The 14,956-nt window shown below is 32.7% G+C and overlaps 1 protein-coding gene across 1 annotated transcript in view; it reads right to left on the bottom strand.

Annotated features, from left to right (window-relative positions):
• LOC119579360 overlaps positions 1-14,956 on the bottom strand; it is a 35,494-nt gene that overhangs the window by 7,574 nt on the left and 12,964 nt on the right. Inside the window, exons 6-16 of the mRNA XM_037927128.1 lie at positions 13,461-13,560; positions 12,863-12,991; positions 11,857-11,864; positions 11,508-11,663; positions 11,237-11,246; positions 10,466-10,687; positions 6,512-6,639; positions 5,781-5,842; positions 5,536-5,651; positions 5,046-5,173; positions 2,409-2,475 (exon numbers count right to left, since the gene is read on the bottom strand). Coding sequence (XP_037783056.1) covers positions 2,409-2,475; positions 5,046-5,173; positions 5,536-5,651; positions 5,781-5,842; positions 6,512-6,639; positions 10,466-10,687; positions 11,237-11,246; positions 11,508-11,663; positions 11,857-11,864; positions 12,863-12,991; positions 13,461-13,560 — 1,126 coding nt within the window. The remainder of the gene's footprint in view (positions 1-2,408; positions 2,476-5,045; positions 5,174-5,535; positions 5,652-5,780; positions 5,843-6,511; positions 6,640-10,465; positions 10,688-11,236; positions 11,247-11,507; positions 11,664-11,856; positions 11,865-12,862; positions 12,992-13,460; positions 13,561-14,956) is intronic.

The raw sequence follows: 14,956 nt of genomic DNA, 5'->3' as shown, positions 1-14,956 counted from the left end.
CAAAAAGCATCTTTTTGAATTTTTCTTTAAAAAAACCTTGGATTTATTTGGGGGGCAAAAATTTTTCCTTTATTATCAGTAATTAAGGATTAGGTTAAACTTTCACTGCTTCCCTTAATTATTTCCCCAAAATCTGAGAATAAAAATATTGTTTTTTGTTTTTTTTTTGCCAAACAAGAAAAATTGCTATAATTTTCTGCTGCTAGAACCCCTATTTAATTATTCAATTTAGCGTCTGTTATTTTTTTCGTCCCGTGACCCCCACTGTTTCCAATCCTTATCCTCTTTTTTACTGCTGCAGAACCATTTTTAATTATTCATATTAGCCTGAATTGATGTTTTTTCGTACCTGCTCACCACTGTTTCACATATCCTTATCCTCTTTTTAACCATTTAATATTTCATTTTTCTTGTTTGGCAGCTATATTTTTCTCTAGGTCTCCATTGTATGGGGAAATTGTTTTAAAAATAAAAATCTTTATGATTTTTATTTTCAAGAAATAAATGCTGGTATTTTGTATCTTGTTTTTGAAGAAAACCAGATAAATGAAATTTCCCAAATATTATTTCTGAGATTCAGGTTAAACTGCTGCATCACCTATATTTTTTTTCCTAGCTTTCTACAAATGACTGAAAACCACCTTACATTTTAAACACAAAAAAAAATATATGATATCCCCTCTTTGGCTCCCCATCTTTTAATCCCCCCAGAAAAAATAGGGGGGGTGCCCAGAAAAAAAAACTGCCTCCCCCTCAGCCAACACCGATCCAATTTACTGATTATGGCCCTTTTTCTGCCCTCACAGAAGGGTAAACCCAACCGCCCTTTTTACTATGTCAAACAAATGTCTGTTTGTGTTAAAAACCCAGAAACAGCTTGATTAGCAGTTTTTTGATGGCCTTTTTTTTTTTTTTTTTTCTTAAATTATTTTCATAGTGATATAAATTTGTATTTTTCATTCTAAAGGATGGGGTTAGGGTTAAGGTTTAAAAACAAAGAAATTGCTAACATCTAAGGTCATGTAACTTTTTTTTAGTTGGGGAAGGGGGTTTGGTTAGTGATTTTTGTCTAACTGGGCAAAAAAATTTGGGTGAGGAAAGGGTTAGGTCGGGTGTGTAAGGAGAAAATTAGTGAAGGATAGTATACGTTTGGGAAGAAAAGGGTTGTTGAAGCAAAAAGGTGGGGGTTCTAAAAGGATTCGATAGGTTGGGAGGTCGGTAAAGGGATAATGGGGGGAAAAAAAAAGGGGACGGGTTGTTTCAAACGGGGGCCGAAAATGGATTTGGGATTAAAAGGGGAACATTACATAAGGAAAAAGGAAGATACGAAAACTGTGCAGGGACATTGGTTTAAAAGGAGGTGTGACATAAGGGTTTTCTGATTGATAAGTATGGATGAGACATAAAGGAATGTGGGGATGGACAAAATGTAAGGGATTGGTTTTGGGGGATGTGTTAGAAAGGTCCTTAAAGGGCATAAAATAGATGGACTATAAAGAAAGGTTGAAAAGGGTCAGGTCTGTGGGAGCGGAAAACCCGCAAATTTTCCCAATAAAGGGTAGTTTATTTACTGATTTTGGGGGAAGCAGTAGAGGGGGGAAAGGATGGAGGTCTGAGATGGGAAGGTTGGGAGTTGGTTTTTCTCTAGGAGGGTTTTTGGGAATGGAGGTCTGAAAAAGGGATCTTGTGAAAAAGGGGTTCCGTGTGTATCCAGGGGGGTGGAAGGGATAGAGGGGATGGGGGGGAGGGAAAAATGGGGGGGGGTTGGGGGTCGGGGGGGGGGCGTGTTGGAGGGGGTAGGAGGTTGGGTTAGGGGGGATTCTTTGGGGAGGGGGAGGGATATCACAGTTATTTGGGATGGGGAAAGGGGGCGGAGTTGTAAGATTTGGAGGTTGATGTCAGTTTTCATTAGGTATCTTAAATTTTTTTCAATGGTTTCTTCTTCTGATTGGGTTTGGTAGTTTTGGGGGTATAGGATTTCTTTGGGGGGGGGGAAAGGAGGACTGGTGTCTCAAGCAAAGGAGTAAAGAAGGTGGTGGGATTGTTGGGAGGGAAGAGGGGGGGGAACGTTTTTCTGTCTGTTACGGTAGTGCGGGGGGGAGAGGGGGGAAAGGGGTTGGGGGTTTGGGTGGGGATTGAATTCTGAGTAAGATTTTATGTCTGGTTTAGGATGGAAAAAGGTTTTTTACTGGGGGAAGGGAGGAGGTAGAGGGGGGGTTTTTGATGTAGGGGGGTGGGGTTTTGGAGAATTGTAGAATGACAGTATTCAGTAGGGGGTGAGAGAAAAACCCCTCGACGTGCTTTTTGTCTGGCTTACGTAGTGTGATCCAAGTTTAATCTGGAGTTGCTACCTCAGCTCAAATTTGTAGGTGGGGGCACCCCCATAAAATAATTTTGGGGGCCCCCACAGTTGGCAAAATGTGCTGATTGTGCAGGGCAGTTAGTCGGGGTATGGCCGGTTGGGCCTGTGGGCATCTGGTGGGAAAAGGGAATGTTTTCGGGTGTCCTAGCGCCAACAAATTTTGGCACTGCTGGAGGGGTTGGGATGACAAAGGGGGGATTCTCCTCCTATTAGACGTTTTAAAGGGAAAGGGCATGTCTACGGAAGGTAAATTTTGGCTATTTTATGGGTTTCTTTCGATTTCCTCTGGGGGAATGGGTACATTGTACGACGTTTTCTCATAGTCTGTGAACAGGGAGTAGGTCTTCTCCCCAATCTGACCATCTTTTTTTCATAATTGGGGGATTTTCTGGGGAGATTGAAACTGTTTCCGGTGCAATATTGAGGGGTTTGGTGGGGTTACCATATTGTTGTTAGTTTTGTTAATGCATAGCTTGGGTTTTTGGGTTTTACTGTAACAAACGGGGCGGTCGGGTCGGCTACGGGAAAGAGACTTTACCCACTTTTTTTTGGGGGACATTGTTTTGGGAAAAAAGGTGTTGTCAAATGGGGCTGGGGAGGGATCCAAAAAACGGTCCCCCTTTGGGTGCGCGAAAGGGTTTCAAAATTGTTTTTATGGGGGTATCAAGGCGGGGGCGTGACATGGGGTAGTTTGGGAGTAGTTTAGGGGAGGTGGGGAATAAGGCTGTAAGGTATTAAAAAGGGGGGTGGGTGGTTGATGTTGGGGGTTTGGGGGTAGAGGTGATGAAATTAGCGTGCTGGGAAAAGTGGAAAAGTTCGTTTAAGGGGTTGGTTGTTGGCTACTGTCTATAGCATTGAGAGGGGTAGTTTTTGTTGCAGTGTTCGGCCGTGGTCAAAAGGGAGCCTGGGGTGGGTGGGTGGGGGTTTGGGGGGGGGGGGGGGGGGGGTAAAAAGGGCCGGGGGGGGGGGTTTGGGGAAAAAAATTTGGTTTGGGGGGGGGTGTTTGGGGGGGGGGGGGGGGGGGGGGGGGGTGGGTTTTTTTTTTTTCAGACGGTTCACACCTTGGATTTTGGGTGCAAGGGTTTTTAAGGGAAGAAACGAAAATTTGGGGAAGGGAAAAAAAAACCTAAATTATTAGGGCCCCGGGGGTAAGGGTTTAGTTATAAAGGGAGTCCCGCCTCCTAGCCCCCCCCCCCGAAACCGGGCGGTTGGGGGGGCCAAAAAGAAAAAAATTTCCTCATTTAATCAAAAGGTTTCAAAACAAAGTAATACCCCAAAGTTTTAAACGGCATTTTTTTGGGGAAAGGTTTTTAAAAATCATTTAGTGAGGTTAGGTTTTAAAAATTTCATTGAAAAGCCAAAAAAAGGTTTTTTTACCCCCAAAGGGCCAAATTGAAAACAAGTTATGTAAAAAAATTTCCATTCAAAATCAAAAACTTTTACCTAAGAAAAAAAAGAATAACCTTTTCTTTTTTCTTTTTTTTTTTTTGGACAAAGAGTGACTTGGAACGTGAAATTAAATATCGGGAAATCTTACATACTTTTTAAACTTGACACTGTAATGCAATCCCCAAAGCCAGGGGGAAAAAACATTCTGTTACTTTAGAATATTTGAATATGACATTTACTTTTCTCTCTTAAAGAAAAATACTTAAAATGCAATTCTGTTCCCTGTTTTTCGACTTTTTTTTAATATACCTGGTAGTTTCCCTTTTTTTTCTCTCCGGGATAAAGGGTCATTTTTTTTAATCTAAAAAAATTATACATTTGATTTTAAATAATAAAATTACTTATTAAAGTGTTCCTTATCAAAAAATAACCCAATACAAAAGTAAAAGACTTGAACAAATGATGTTTATTTCAGCCATAAAAAAAGTGCTCAGAAATTAAAAAGGCTAAGCACAAAACCAAGGAGGCTGTTCTTTGGAATACTGGGACCAATGTATATAAACGTGCAAAATTTATTTTACACTATATCTTCAAAATATCCAAAAGTGATACTAAAACCCGAACCCCATAAAACACTGAAAATTTATTCCTTTTAAAGCTTTTAAAAATTTTATAGGAATAGACAATATATTTTCAGCTGCAAGAAGAAAATTTTGCAGTTTTGAGACTTCTACCTCTCCATTTTTGACAAAAAAGTCATTGGTATCTAAATATTACATATCTTTTGGATGGGGGAACTTCAATACATAAAAAGTCTCCATGGGAAGGCAGAAATGGTAGATCCCTGACAATTCAAAAAATCTGCAGTTTTTTTAACAAAGATGCAATCACTTCATTTCACTTTAATACAAAATTTAAGAATGAAAACCCAAAATTACAAAAATCAAATCTGAGAAAAAATCATATCATGTCTGCAGAACACATTTAAAGTTGAAGAGATATAATTTGGGAATTAACATGAGTTCTGTACATTCATTCCTATGTTTTAGAAATTATAAAAAACCATTTTTCAAGAGGAATTCAAACAACACCCACTCAGGTGATTGTTTAGGAAAGTAAAAAAAAAATCCCTATGATAGACCTATCAATAATAATAATAATAATAATAAATAATAATAATAATATTAATATAATAATAAAGATAAACACAGAGGAAAGAGGTGGAAGGCTGACTTGACCATACAATTTATCGAATGGTCTGAGCAAGCATGGATATCGGATGGCCTTTGTTTGCATCGGCCTGTTTCTTGTCCTTTTGTCCATGGCCCGTCATTTCCAATCGGATGGTCTCGTCGGCAGCTGCACTCACTACCATCTGGCCGTCAGGAGACACGCACAGCTCCAGTACTCTGCCTGTGTGACCTGTAGAGAAGGCAACTGGGATTTTAGTCATGTTCTTGAAAATGCTTTAGATAATAATAGAGGTTATGTTTAGATTTAAAATGCAGAATATGTAACTCTTTGTATTCTTATTTAAATAACACTGGCTAAGTAATGAGGGAAATTAGTAACAACCTCATCAAGACAAACAAAAAGGAAACATACTAAAATCTAAATACAAAAAATGGATAATAACATAAAAATCAGTTAAAAACTGTATGGAAGTATTCTAATCACAATATCCTAAAATCAGAAGCAGTAATATTCATGAACATCATACAAAAAAATTTAAAACAGATCCATAAATAAAAGTCAAAAGAGCAACAGATATTGATGCAACTTACCTGTGAGGTCAGCCACCTTTGCCATAGATGGGTACTTCCAGATGGTCAGCTGATTGTTAGAGAATCCATGGCCTGATATGAAATCTTTGTGTGTGCGACCAAACAATGGATGACACCTAAATCAATATAAAATTAATATACATTTTATTAAACCTAATTTTTAATCTTTATGTATCTATGAAAATATTTAACCACCATACTACTGAGAAACAATAACAGACAATATATTATCATCTGTTATAAACCCCAAATTTAGGGTGACATCTTTATGTGCCTTTTGAGTGTGGGCCAGAGTTGCAGATGGCAACTATTTACAGGCGGAAGTCTTACACTCCAACATAGCTTGTTCTCAAGGTCAACTTTGGGAAGATCAATCAATCCAACAAGTGAAAAGTTATAGCCCACGAAGATCCCAATTTTAAAATCATCATATAGCTATCTACTATATTTTGCTCTTATAACAAGAGAAAAATATGAAAAAAGGTATGAAAGAGAATAAATATCTTCACAGCATAAGAGATATACTTGACAGTGTTTGACTGTATCATCGTCAGAAATACATGAACTATTTTGATGAAGATATAATCAAAATTGGCCAATGCATCTGTGCTGCCAAGGTATCCATTTTCATTCTACATCTACAATGAACTGTTCAGTGAGAGATATATTAGGCAAGTTTATTATACTAGCATTTCACCTCATTTTGTTATATGAAAAGCCCTGCTGGTAAAGTCTGCTTCTGTCTAAACTTCAAAACAAAACTTATAAAGAATAATTTCTAAAACTATCAAGGACATATTGCATTTACAGTGACAAGAAAAAAAGGAAGAAAAACAAACAAAAAGAAAAAAACAAATAAATCAAAAAAGATTAAAGCACTAAATTCAATACTATTCCATACAATAAAAAGGAAAAAAGGAAAAAGAAAAAAAAGTAACCCACAATTCGTTCTTCACAAATAACAATATCAACCAACCTGAGAAATTTGTTGTGGTATCTTTAAGACAAATTCCAGTTGTGCAGTTCCACAATCTGATGGTGCGGTCGGCAGTCCCTCCACCCGTTGCAAGGAGATTGTTCTGCCAACGGACACCAAGCTACAGCCTGGAATATGAAATTGTCAACATACAGCACAGAAAAGCTGAAATAATTTATATCACAATACTTACAGAACAAAACACAGAAATAGAACTTCATTGTTGAAAATATTTGAAAATCTGGCACATTAGGAATACAGATACACCACTATTAATGCATCATAGATCTTTGTTTTATATATATATATATATATTATATATATATATGAAATATATATATAATATATTTTATATTATATATATTATATACTATTTATATATATATACTATATATATATAACTAATTTTATATATAAATATATATATATATATATATATATACTTTATATATATATATCTATATATATAAAATAAAATATATAATATATATATTTTATATATTATATATAATATATAATATATATATATATATATATATATATATTCATATAATATATATATATACATATATATATTAATATCAATATTATATTATATTACATATATATATATAATATATATTTTATAATATACATATATATATATTATTATACATATTATTATATACATATATATATATACATATATATAGATATTATTATATATATATATATATTATATATATTATATAATATATATATACAAAATATATATTATATATATATATATTTTATATATTATCATATATATATATATATATACATATATATAATACATAATATATATATCTATATATATAAATATATATCACACACATACATACATACATACATACATAACATACATACATACATAAATACATACAGTGCTTGAGAAAAATAATATGTAAAGTACCATGCTGTTTACATCTGACAGAGGAAATTAAAAGTTTATTGGTCATTGATGAGAAGTAAAGTATTGAGAAAGACTATGTGATAGAATACAGAGTAAGAGGCAAACCAATGACAAGACTTGAGCGAACAATATCAAAGATATTTGACAGGCTTCGATGTACAAGTGGAAAAAAGCGTAAATCGAATTTAGTGCGAAGGATGGTGAGAGGTCCACGCTCTCAAACATGAAGCATACCATTATTGATGAATGATATATACATAGTATGTATATATATGTATGATATATATGTATATGTATATATTATATATATATATATATATATATACATTATATATATATATATACATTATATATATATATATACATATATATATATATACATATATATATATATATATAAAATATAACTTATAATCCCATAAAAATTATATATAATTATAATATATATAATATATAATATTTTTATATATATATTATTATAATATTAATAAGATATATATATTATTTTATTAATATTATATTTTTTTATCTTTATTTTAATTAAATATATATTAATATTTTATATATATTTTATTTTTATATATATATTTATATATATATATATTAATTTTTGATTTTAATTATATTTTAATATATAATTATATATTATATATGTATTTTTAAAATTTTTAATATAATATAAAATGTATTATAATTTTATATATATATAATATATAATTTTTAAGATATGTATATTTTCTTATATATCTATTCAAAATGTTATATATATAATATATATATATATTTTTTAAGATATATTATTTATAAAAATAAAATTATATATTATAATATTATTATTTTATATTAAAAATTTATTTTATATTTTAAAATATATATATATTTTAAATAATCTTTTAAAAAATATATTATATATATTTATATATTATTTTATAATTATAATAATTATATATATAAATTATAAAAAAATTATATATATCTATATATATATAATTATATATATATATTTATATATATATATAGTATTATATATGATTAATATATGTATTATATAAAAATGTATATAATATATTATATATGTATATAATTAATTTTATATATATATATTTTTAATATATTTTATATATATATTTTGTATTATTATATATTTTATATTTTTTAAATTATATTATATATATAATTGTGTGTGGGTTTGTGTTATATTAATATTGCTATCCCAGGGGGTCTTTGTCTCTGTGCAAAACATGTGTTAACATGAGGGACCTGGGAAAACATGACCAGCTGGCGAGAGGGGAGGACGGAGGAAAAAGCGAAGAGACGGGTTGGGTACTGCCCGGAAGACCTCATGTGTCCCTTTGACCTGATATATCTTTGTGTTGCCCTTTTATAACTGTCCGTGCAGTGTGACATGCTTTTTCCCCCGATTGTGCCTATAGAAAGTGACGGGTAAAAATTTGTTGTTAATAAAGGAAAGCTGTCATTCTGTGTTTTTTTCGTGCCTGCCCCGCCACCTGGGGTTTCCCCGTGGTGTTCTGGGAGCTTGGTGCTCGGTGCCTCTTGGCCCGTTCATTTCACGACCCTGTTTTTTGGGGTTGTAGTTTTTTGTTTTTTGGGGGGAGAGACGACGGTCGGCTAACTTTTTTGTGGGGGGGGGTGGTTTTTGGTTTTTGTTGTGTGTGTGTTTTTGTGTGTGTGTGTGTGTGTGTGTGTTTGTGTTTTATATATATATATTATATTATATATATTTATTATATTTTGGTGTTGTGTGTGTGTTTTTGTGTGTGTGTGTGTTTGTGTTGTTGTGTTGTGTTGTGTGTGTATATTTATATTTATTTTTAATATATTATATATATTTTATATTTTTATTTTTATTTATAAACCCAAAAATACACATATTAATAAAAATATATATACACAAATTTCATTAAAATTATACGCATCAACATAACATATATACGCTTACATGCACTCATACATAACATAATACGCATAAAACATATCATAACCATACATACATATACATATATACACATACTTAAAATATAACAACATATACTTATACACCACATACATATACCTATATACTTGCACATACAAAATAAAATATACATACATATATATACAATACCTACATATACACATATAAAAAAATACATATACAATAACACATACAAATAACACATATCACTAATACATATACACTCTACTATATAAATATCACATATATAAATATACACAATAACATATACCATATATACAATCAAATAATACATATCACATTAACATATACACTTTTACAATACACTATAACATACCATATTACATATACCATATATACATAAATACACCCTTTTTTTTTTTTTTTTTTTTTTTTTTTTTGTAATAATTAACGGCCTTGAGTTAGTTAGCGTTTGGACCGAGTAGTATTCTGCTACCCAATGTTTACCTGATTTTCATTTCCCCCCCAGGCAGCAAACGCCCATAGGGGACCACTTTAGACCCCAGACCCTTTTGTATAAAGGGACAGATATCTATTAAAACATGGCAATTAAGGTGTTTAAAGCAAGATTGATTTTTTTGGGAAATTTAAATTTCAAAGTGATTATTTTTTGAAGGCAAAAAAAAAAAAGAAATAAGAATTAGGAAAGAAAATTGAAATGGCAAACCTCTCTCCTCTGTCAATCTAGTACTATAAATATAATCAAGTATTTCATATGTGAATATGAAAAAGTAAATGGTAAAATTTTAATATTTATCCATCTTTAAATCTGAAAAACTTACATTTAGATCTTTTTCATGATCTTTATGATATGAAACCTTGCAATCAGAGTATAAAACCCTTTTTTAAATTTCTGGGTAGAAATGCTTTTAATTGAGAAAAACATAGGAAATTCAAAACTTTATTTTTAAAATACACAGTTTTCCTCCAAAATATAAAAAGGAGACCCAAAATACAACTGTCTCACATTGCAAAAAAAAAACTTACAAAAACCCCACCAAAAATACAGAAAAAAAAAACAAACCCACAAGCACAAGCTCAAACTCATTTACCTCGAATGCCCCTAAGGGCGCCACTGTGTTTACCCTCTGACATATGGTGGAAATCTGTCCCCCAGCGTGGCCGAGGAGGATGTACGGTTCCAGAAAGGGGGGTGCCCGCCTCGTGGCCACCCATGAGCGAAAAAGCTTCTGTTTGCAAAATCCCAAAGCTGGTGACACCCGGCATTGCAAAGGCAAACCATTACCTTGTTGGGATGGGAAAGTGAATTGGGTTTAAGTGATACTGTACATTAAAATTTAAAATCATTTGGTTTAAAATTTGTTAAGTTCAGGGAGTAAAGGTTTTTTTTTTAGCTGTTTTTTATCTAAACACATGGTGATGTTCTGAACGATGTTTTGCAAAGAAATTTTAACTTAAAAAAAAAAAAAAAAAATAATAATAAATAAAAAAAAATAAAATAAAAAAACAAAAAATTATGTGACTATTTTTCAAATACTTAAATTTTTTTTCTTTTTTTATAAAAGAAAGTAATTTCGAAGAAAAAAAAATCTAAACTGCTATAAAGGGGAAAAAAAAGATAATTTATGTACAGGACTAGAATTTCATGTATTTTCAAAACTAAAAGATACAGAATCATGTTTTTGTGATAATTCAAATAAGTTTAGGGAATTTTTCAGGGGTCTTTATGAGTTTTTGGGTGGCATTGAGAAAAAAAATACTTAAAAAACTTTACCTAAAATTTTCCAAATTTTATACATTTTCAAAATTAAAATTTCAAAAAAATTATTCGTACCAAAAATTTTCTATTCAAAATTTTGATTGTTTTATGAAATTTCCAAAAATTCAATCAAAAAAGAACAAGAGAAAGTGAACAGTAATTATAACACTGGTTAAAAAAATTCAGAGAAAAATTTTCATTTCACAAGCAGTTCCCAAGTCTAAAGGTCTAAAACCTCTGGAAAATGCTAAACAATACTTTTCCCCAGTGAAATACTCACATTTTCATTCAAACCATTCTCAACAAAAAACAACATTTGCAGATATGAATTAGTAAATAAACTAACCTTCCTTAATCCACGACAGAGAGCAGATATAGTCGGGGTCACCCCAGCTGGCACGGGGGGTAATGGAACCATCGCCAGCATTCCAAACTTTACCCCCGAATTTCCCAGAGCTACAGCCAGTGGTTGTTCACACTCCAGTCGAAAAGGGTTTAAGATCTTGGGAGGGGAGATAAGCATTACTTTGAGTTATCAAAGAAGCAGAATAATTTCCCCTCAGACAAAAAAGTACAACTCCCTTTCCCTCCCCCCTTTTTTTTTGTTTTTTAAATCTACATGAAAGTGCATACAAATGTTTCTATAACTTAGCTGGATCTTGGTGCCCTCGCTCTGGCACTTGGACCGTATTTACGTTGACAACTGCAGAACAGGTATGAATGAGAAGTGAATATCCTCACAATACAAGAGAGGGCACTTGGGTGAAAATCTGGCATTAGACTTATTTGAGTGGGGGCTCTCCCAGATTCAGCTTATTGGCACCAGCCCACATGAACACTAATATGTTATAAAGCCTCCATGAAACCTCCTTGCAATTTCTATTAATTCTTATCCTATTGATATGTTTTTTTCAGTACTGCCATTTTACGTTTATATTTGTCATCCATTATGCCCGTATCATGAGCGCCACAGACTGTTTTAACTTTATACACATTATTATCTCTCCAGATCTTTCACACTGTACAATAGCAGTAAAAATAATAACATTGATATATTTTGTTTTTCTTTTTTTTCTATAATCTGCAACCCCGAACTGCAGGTAACAACAGGCACATGGCCATACTGTCCTCCCTGTAGCCCGCACTTTCCTAGCTGGTTCGGGGTACCCTCCACCCTCATTATCTTGAAATATCACAGAAACCCCTTCCTGTAAACCTGCTGAGTCAATCTCTCTCCAAATGCCTGTGCACTCATGACGAGGCATCCTCCTCATCCTCTGCTTGGCAACAGTTCCCCTGCCAAGCAAAATTTTCCCATGACAACACAATTCAATCATCCACCCCTCATCCTTTTTTTTTTTTTTCTTCTTTTCTTTTTGACATCCCCATCACCCAGATCCAGTGAATTAAGATAAAGAGAAGGAAACAGCTGTAAAAAAAAAAAGTGCTGCAACTGAAGGGGAAATACCCATGAAGCAAAGACAAAATTGAAGTTTAAGCAACATAGAATCTCTGCAATTTTGATAATATTTGTCTGCTTGCTCCTGCCTCTCTATAAAACTATTTCCCCACAAGTACTTGCAGTGTCACAAAAGGACTAATGCAGGTATGCAGGTTATGCAACTATGTCCCTAAATTGATGGGAACAACAATGATCACAAGGCTAGAAGGACCTTAACACAAAGACTGATTAAAACTTACAGTAATCATCAAGAAGTTCTGGAGCATCAAGAACCTTTTCTGGCATGTTGGGAATGTGTCTTGTTGTGGCAGCCTTGGGCACAGTGGGTTTTCCAGCACTGTAGAGAACTTTGTGATTGTTCAAATGTCCTGAGAGAAAAGATGCATTAAATTCAGTCTTCTTTAGGAACTTATCATCTTATACAGATTTTAAAATTGATAATTCATACTTATCAGAATATTTTTATATCATTTACTTTTTAATACAAAAACTGGTGCAATTTCCACTTATTCTCTATTCAAACAGAGCATGAATGAAGAGCAATTCTGGTAAAAAATAACAACAACAATAATATTGATCAAAATATCATACACAATTAAAAAATAACAGACATACACTTTTCAATACATCATACTGAAAAATAAATACACCTACTTTCACAACAAATCTTAAACAATCAAAAGTCTACATACACATACACACAGCTGCATAGTCACCCACTAACTTTTGCCTTGACCAAAATTCATGCATTCAGCCAAAGCACAGACATGATGCACATAATTCACATGATTCACTCTTGCATTACTCCATATACTCTGTCTGTAAATTTAATGTTACCTTCTTTTGCTTGTGGTGCCTTACTCTTAAATGACAAAACCCTCGACTCAGGTGCTATCCCATCGTTTAGGTTCTCTGTCATCTTCTCCTGATATTCTTTCTGTTGAGCAAAATGCAAGAGCATGGTAATGAACAAATGTTTAATAATCTTTTGGCTATTCCTTTGTGACCAACTGAAAAAAGCCCTTTTCTTAGTTGGATTATTATCATCAATTTTTGTTAAAAAGAAGTACTAGTTATATCCTCAGTCTTTAAAAATCTTTACAGTATGATATACACCCACAAAATTTCAAAACTACCACACTATATTTAGTATATTTTCAGTACATTATATTATACAGTACTACTATACAATACAATATTGATATTGTTTTATATTATTTTATCCAATTTTACTCATTTAAATGTAATTATTAACACTGTTATGATGCCACTATGAAAATGCTAAGAAAACTAAAATTTGTATGTCTAATACCAGCTGTAAAAATCCATACAATCATAAAAGCCATTAAATAAAAATCTCAAATCACTAATTTTGCTCCCTCCACAAAGCCCATCAAGATATAATAAGAAATACATCACAAAGATGACAGTAATTCATTATAGTAAAAATAAATACCATGTAAAGATCTCAAACAGTAATCACAAAACTACATCAGTAATTCTTATGTAACCTGCTGGTGCCAGATATGTGCACAATCTACTGTAGTTACTCTGTAATTCTGTTTACACCTACACAACTTCACAAGCACTTTGTCAACAAGGAGTCAAGTACAAGGTCTATCTGATCTTACCTATTTACTTCATTCCTTGAATTTTTAGGACAGCATTTTTATCTCTATTACTATTATCATCATTACTGTTACTACTACTGTTATCCTTACCACAATCAAATGACATTAACAATAATAACAGTGATAGAATAAAACTCAAGGACTGGGGTAAGTGAGCATGCTAGAGAGGCTTAGGAACTAACTCCTTTGTGTCTAAATGCTTCTGACACTATGTATACATAAACAAAATTAATAATTAAAGCCACTTTAAACAACATTTGCCAATGGATAACTTTCAGATATACATTGGGTTTCTGGTTTAAGATTAAGTCAAAAGTAAATATGGTCTGCCTCTATAGTATTAGGATAACTCAGAGACCACTATATATTGCAGAATGCAAGCCAGAAATACTTTGAGTATAAATAACCATTGCAACAGACAAACTTTATTAAATATGTATGGTTTACTTTTTACTACATCTGCACTTTTGTACTGGTACATATGATACAAGAGATGGAAAAAAAAAAGGGTCTTAACCTGCTGCAGGGACACTTCATCTCCTCTGCGACTTTCCCTCCTAAGCCTCATGCTGGTGACCAAAAGGTGGTGGGACGTCCGTATCTGTGGTGCTTCGGTTTGATGAATCTAAAGAGAAGACTTCCATCAGAGACCACAATACTGGGATTAACATCACCTTATTTAAATTCAGGCATCCTTCTGAG

Source organism: Penaeus monodon, chromosome 2, assembly GCF_015228065.2.
Source record: "Penaeus monodon isolate SGIC_2016 chromosome 2, NSTDA_Pmon_1, whole genome shotgun sequence".
Lineage (NCBI taxonomy): Eukaryota > Metazoa > Arthropoda > Malacostraca > Decapoda > Penaeidae > Penaeus > Penaeus monodon.
This window is presented reverse-complemented; position numbering and strand designations above follow the sequence as displayed.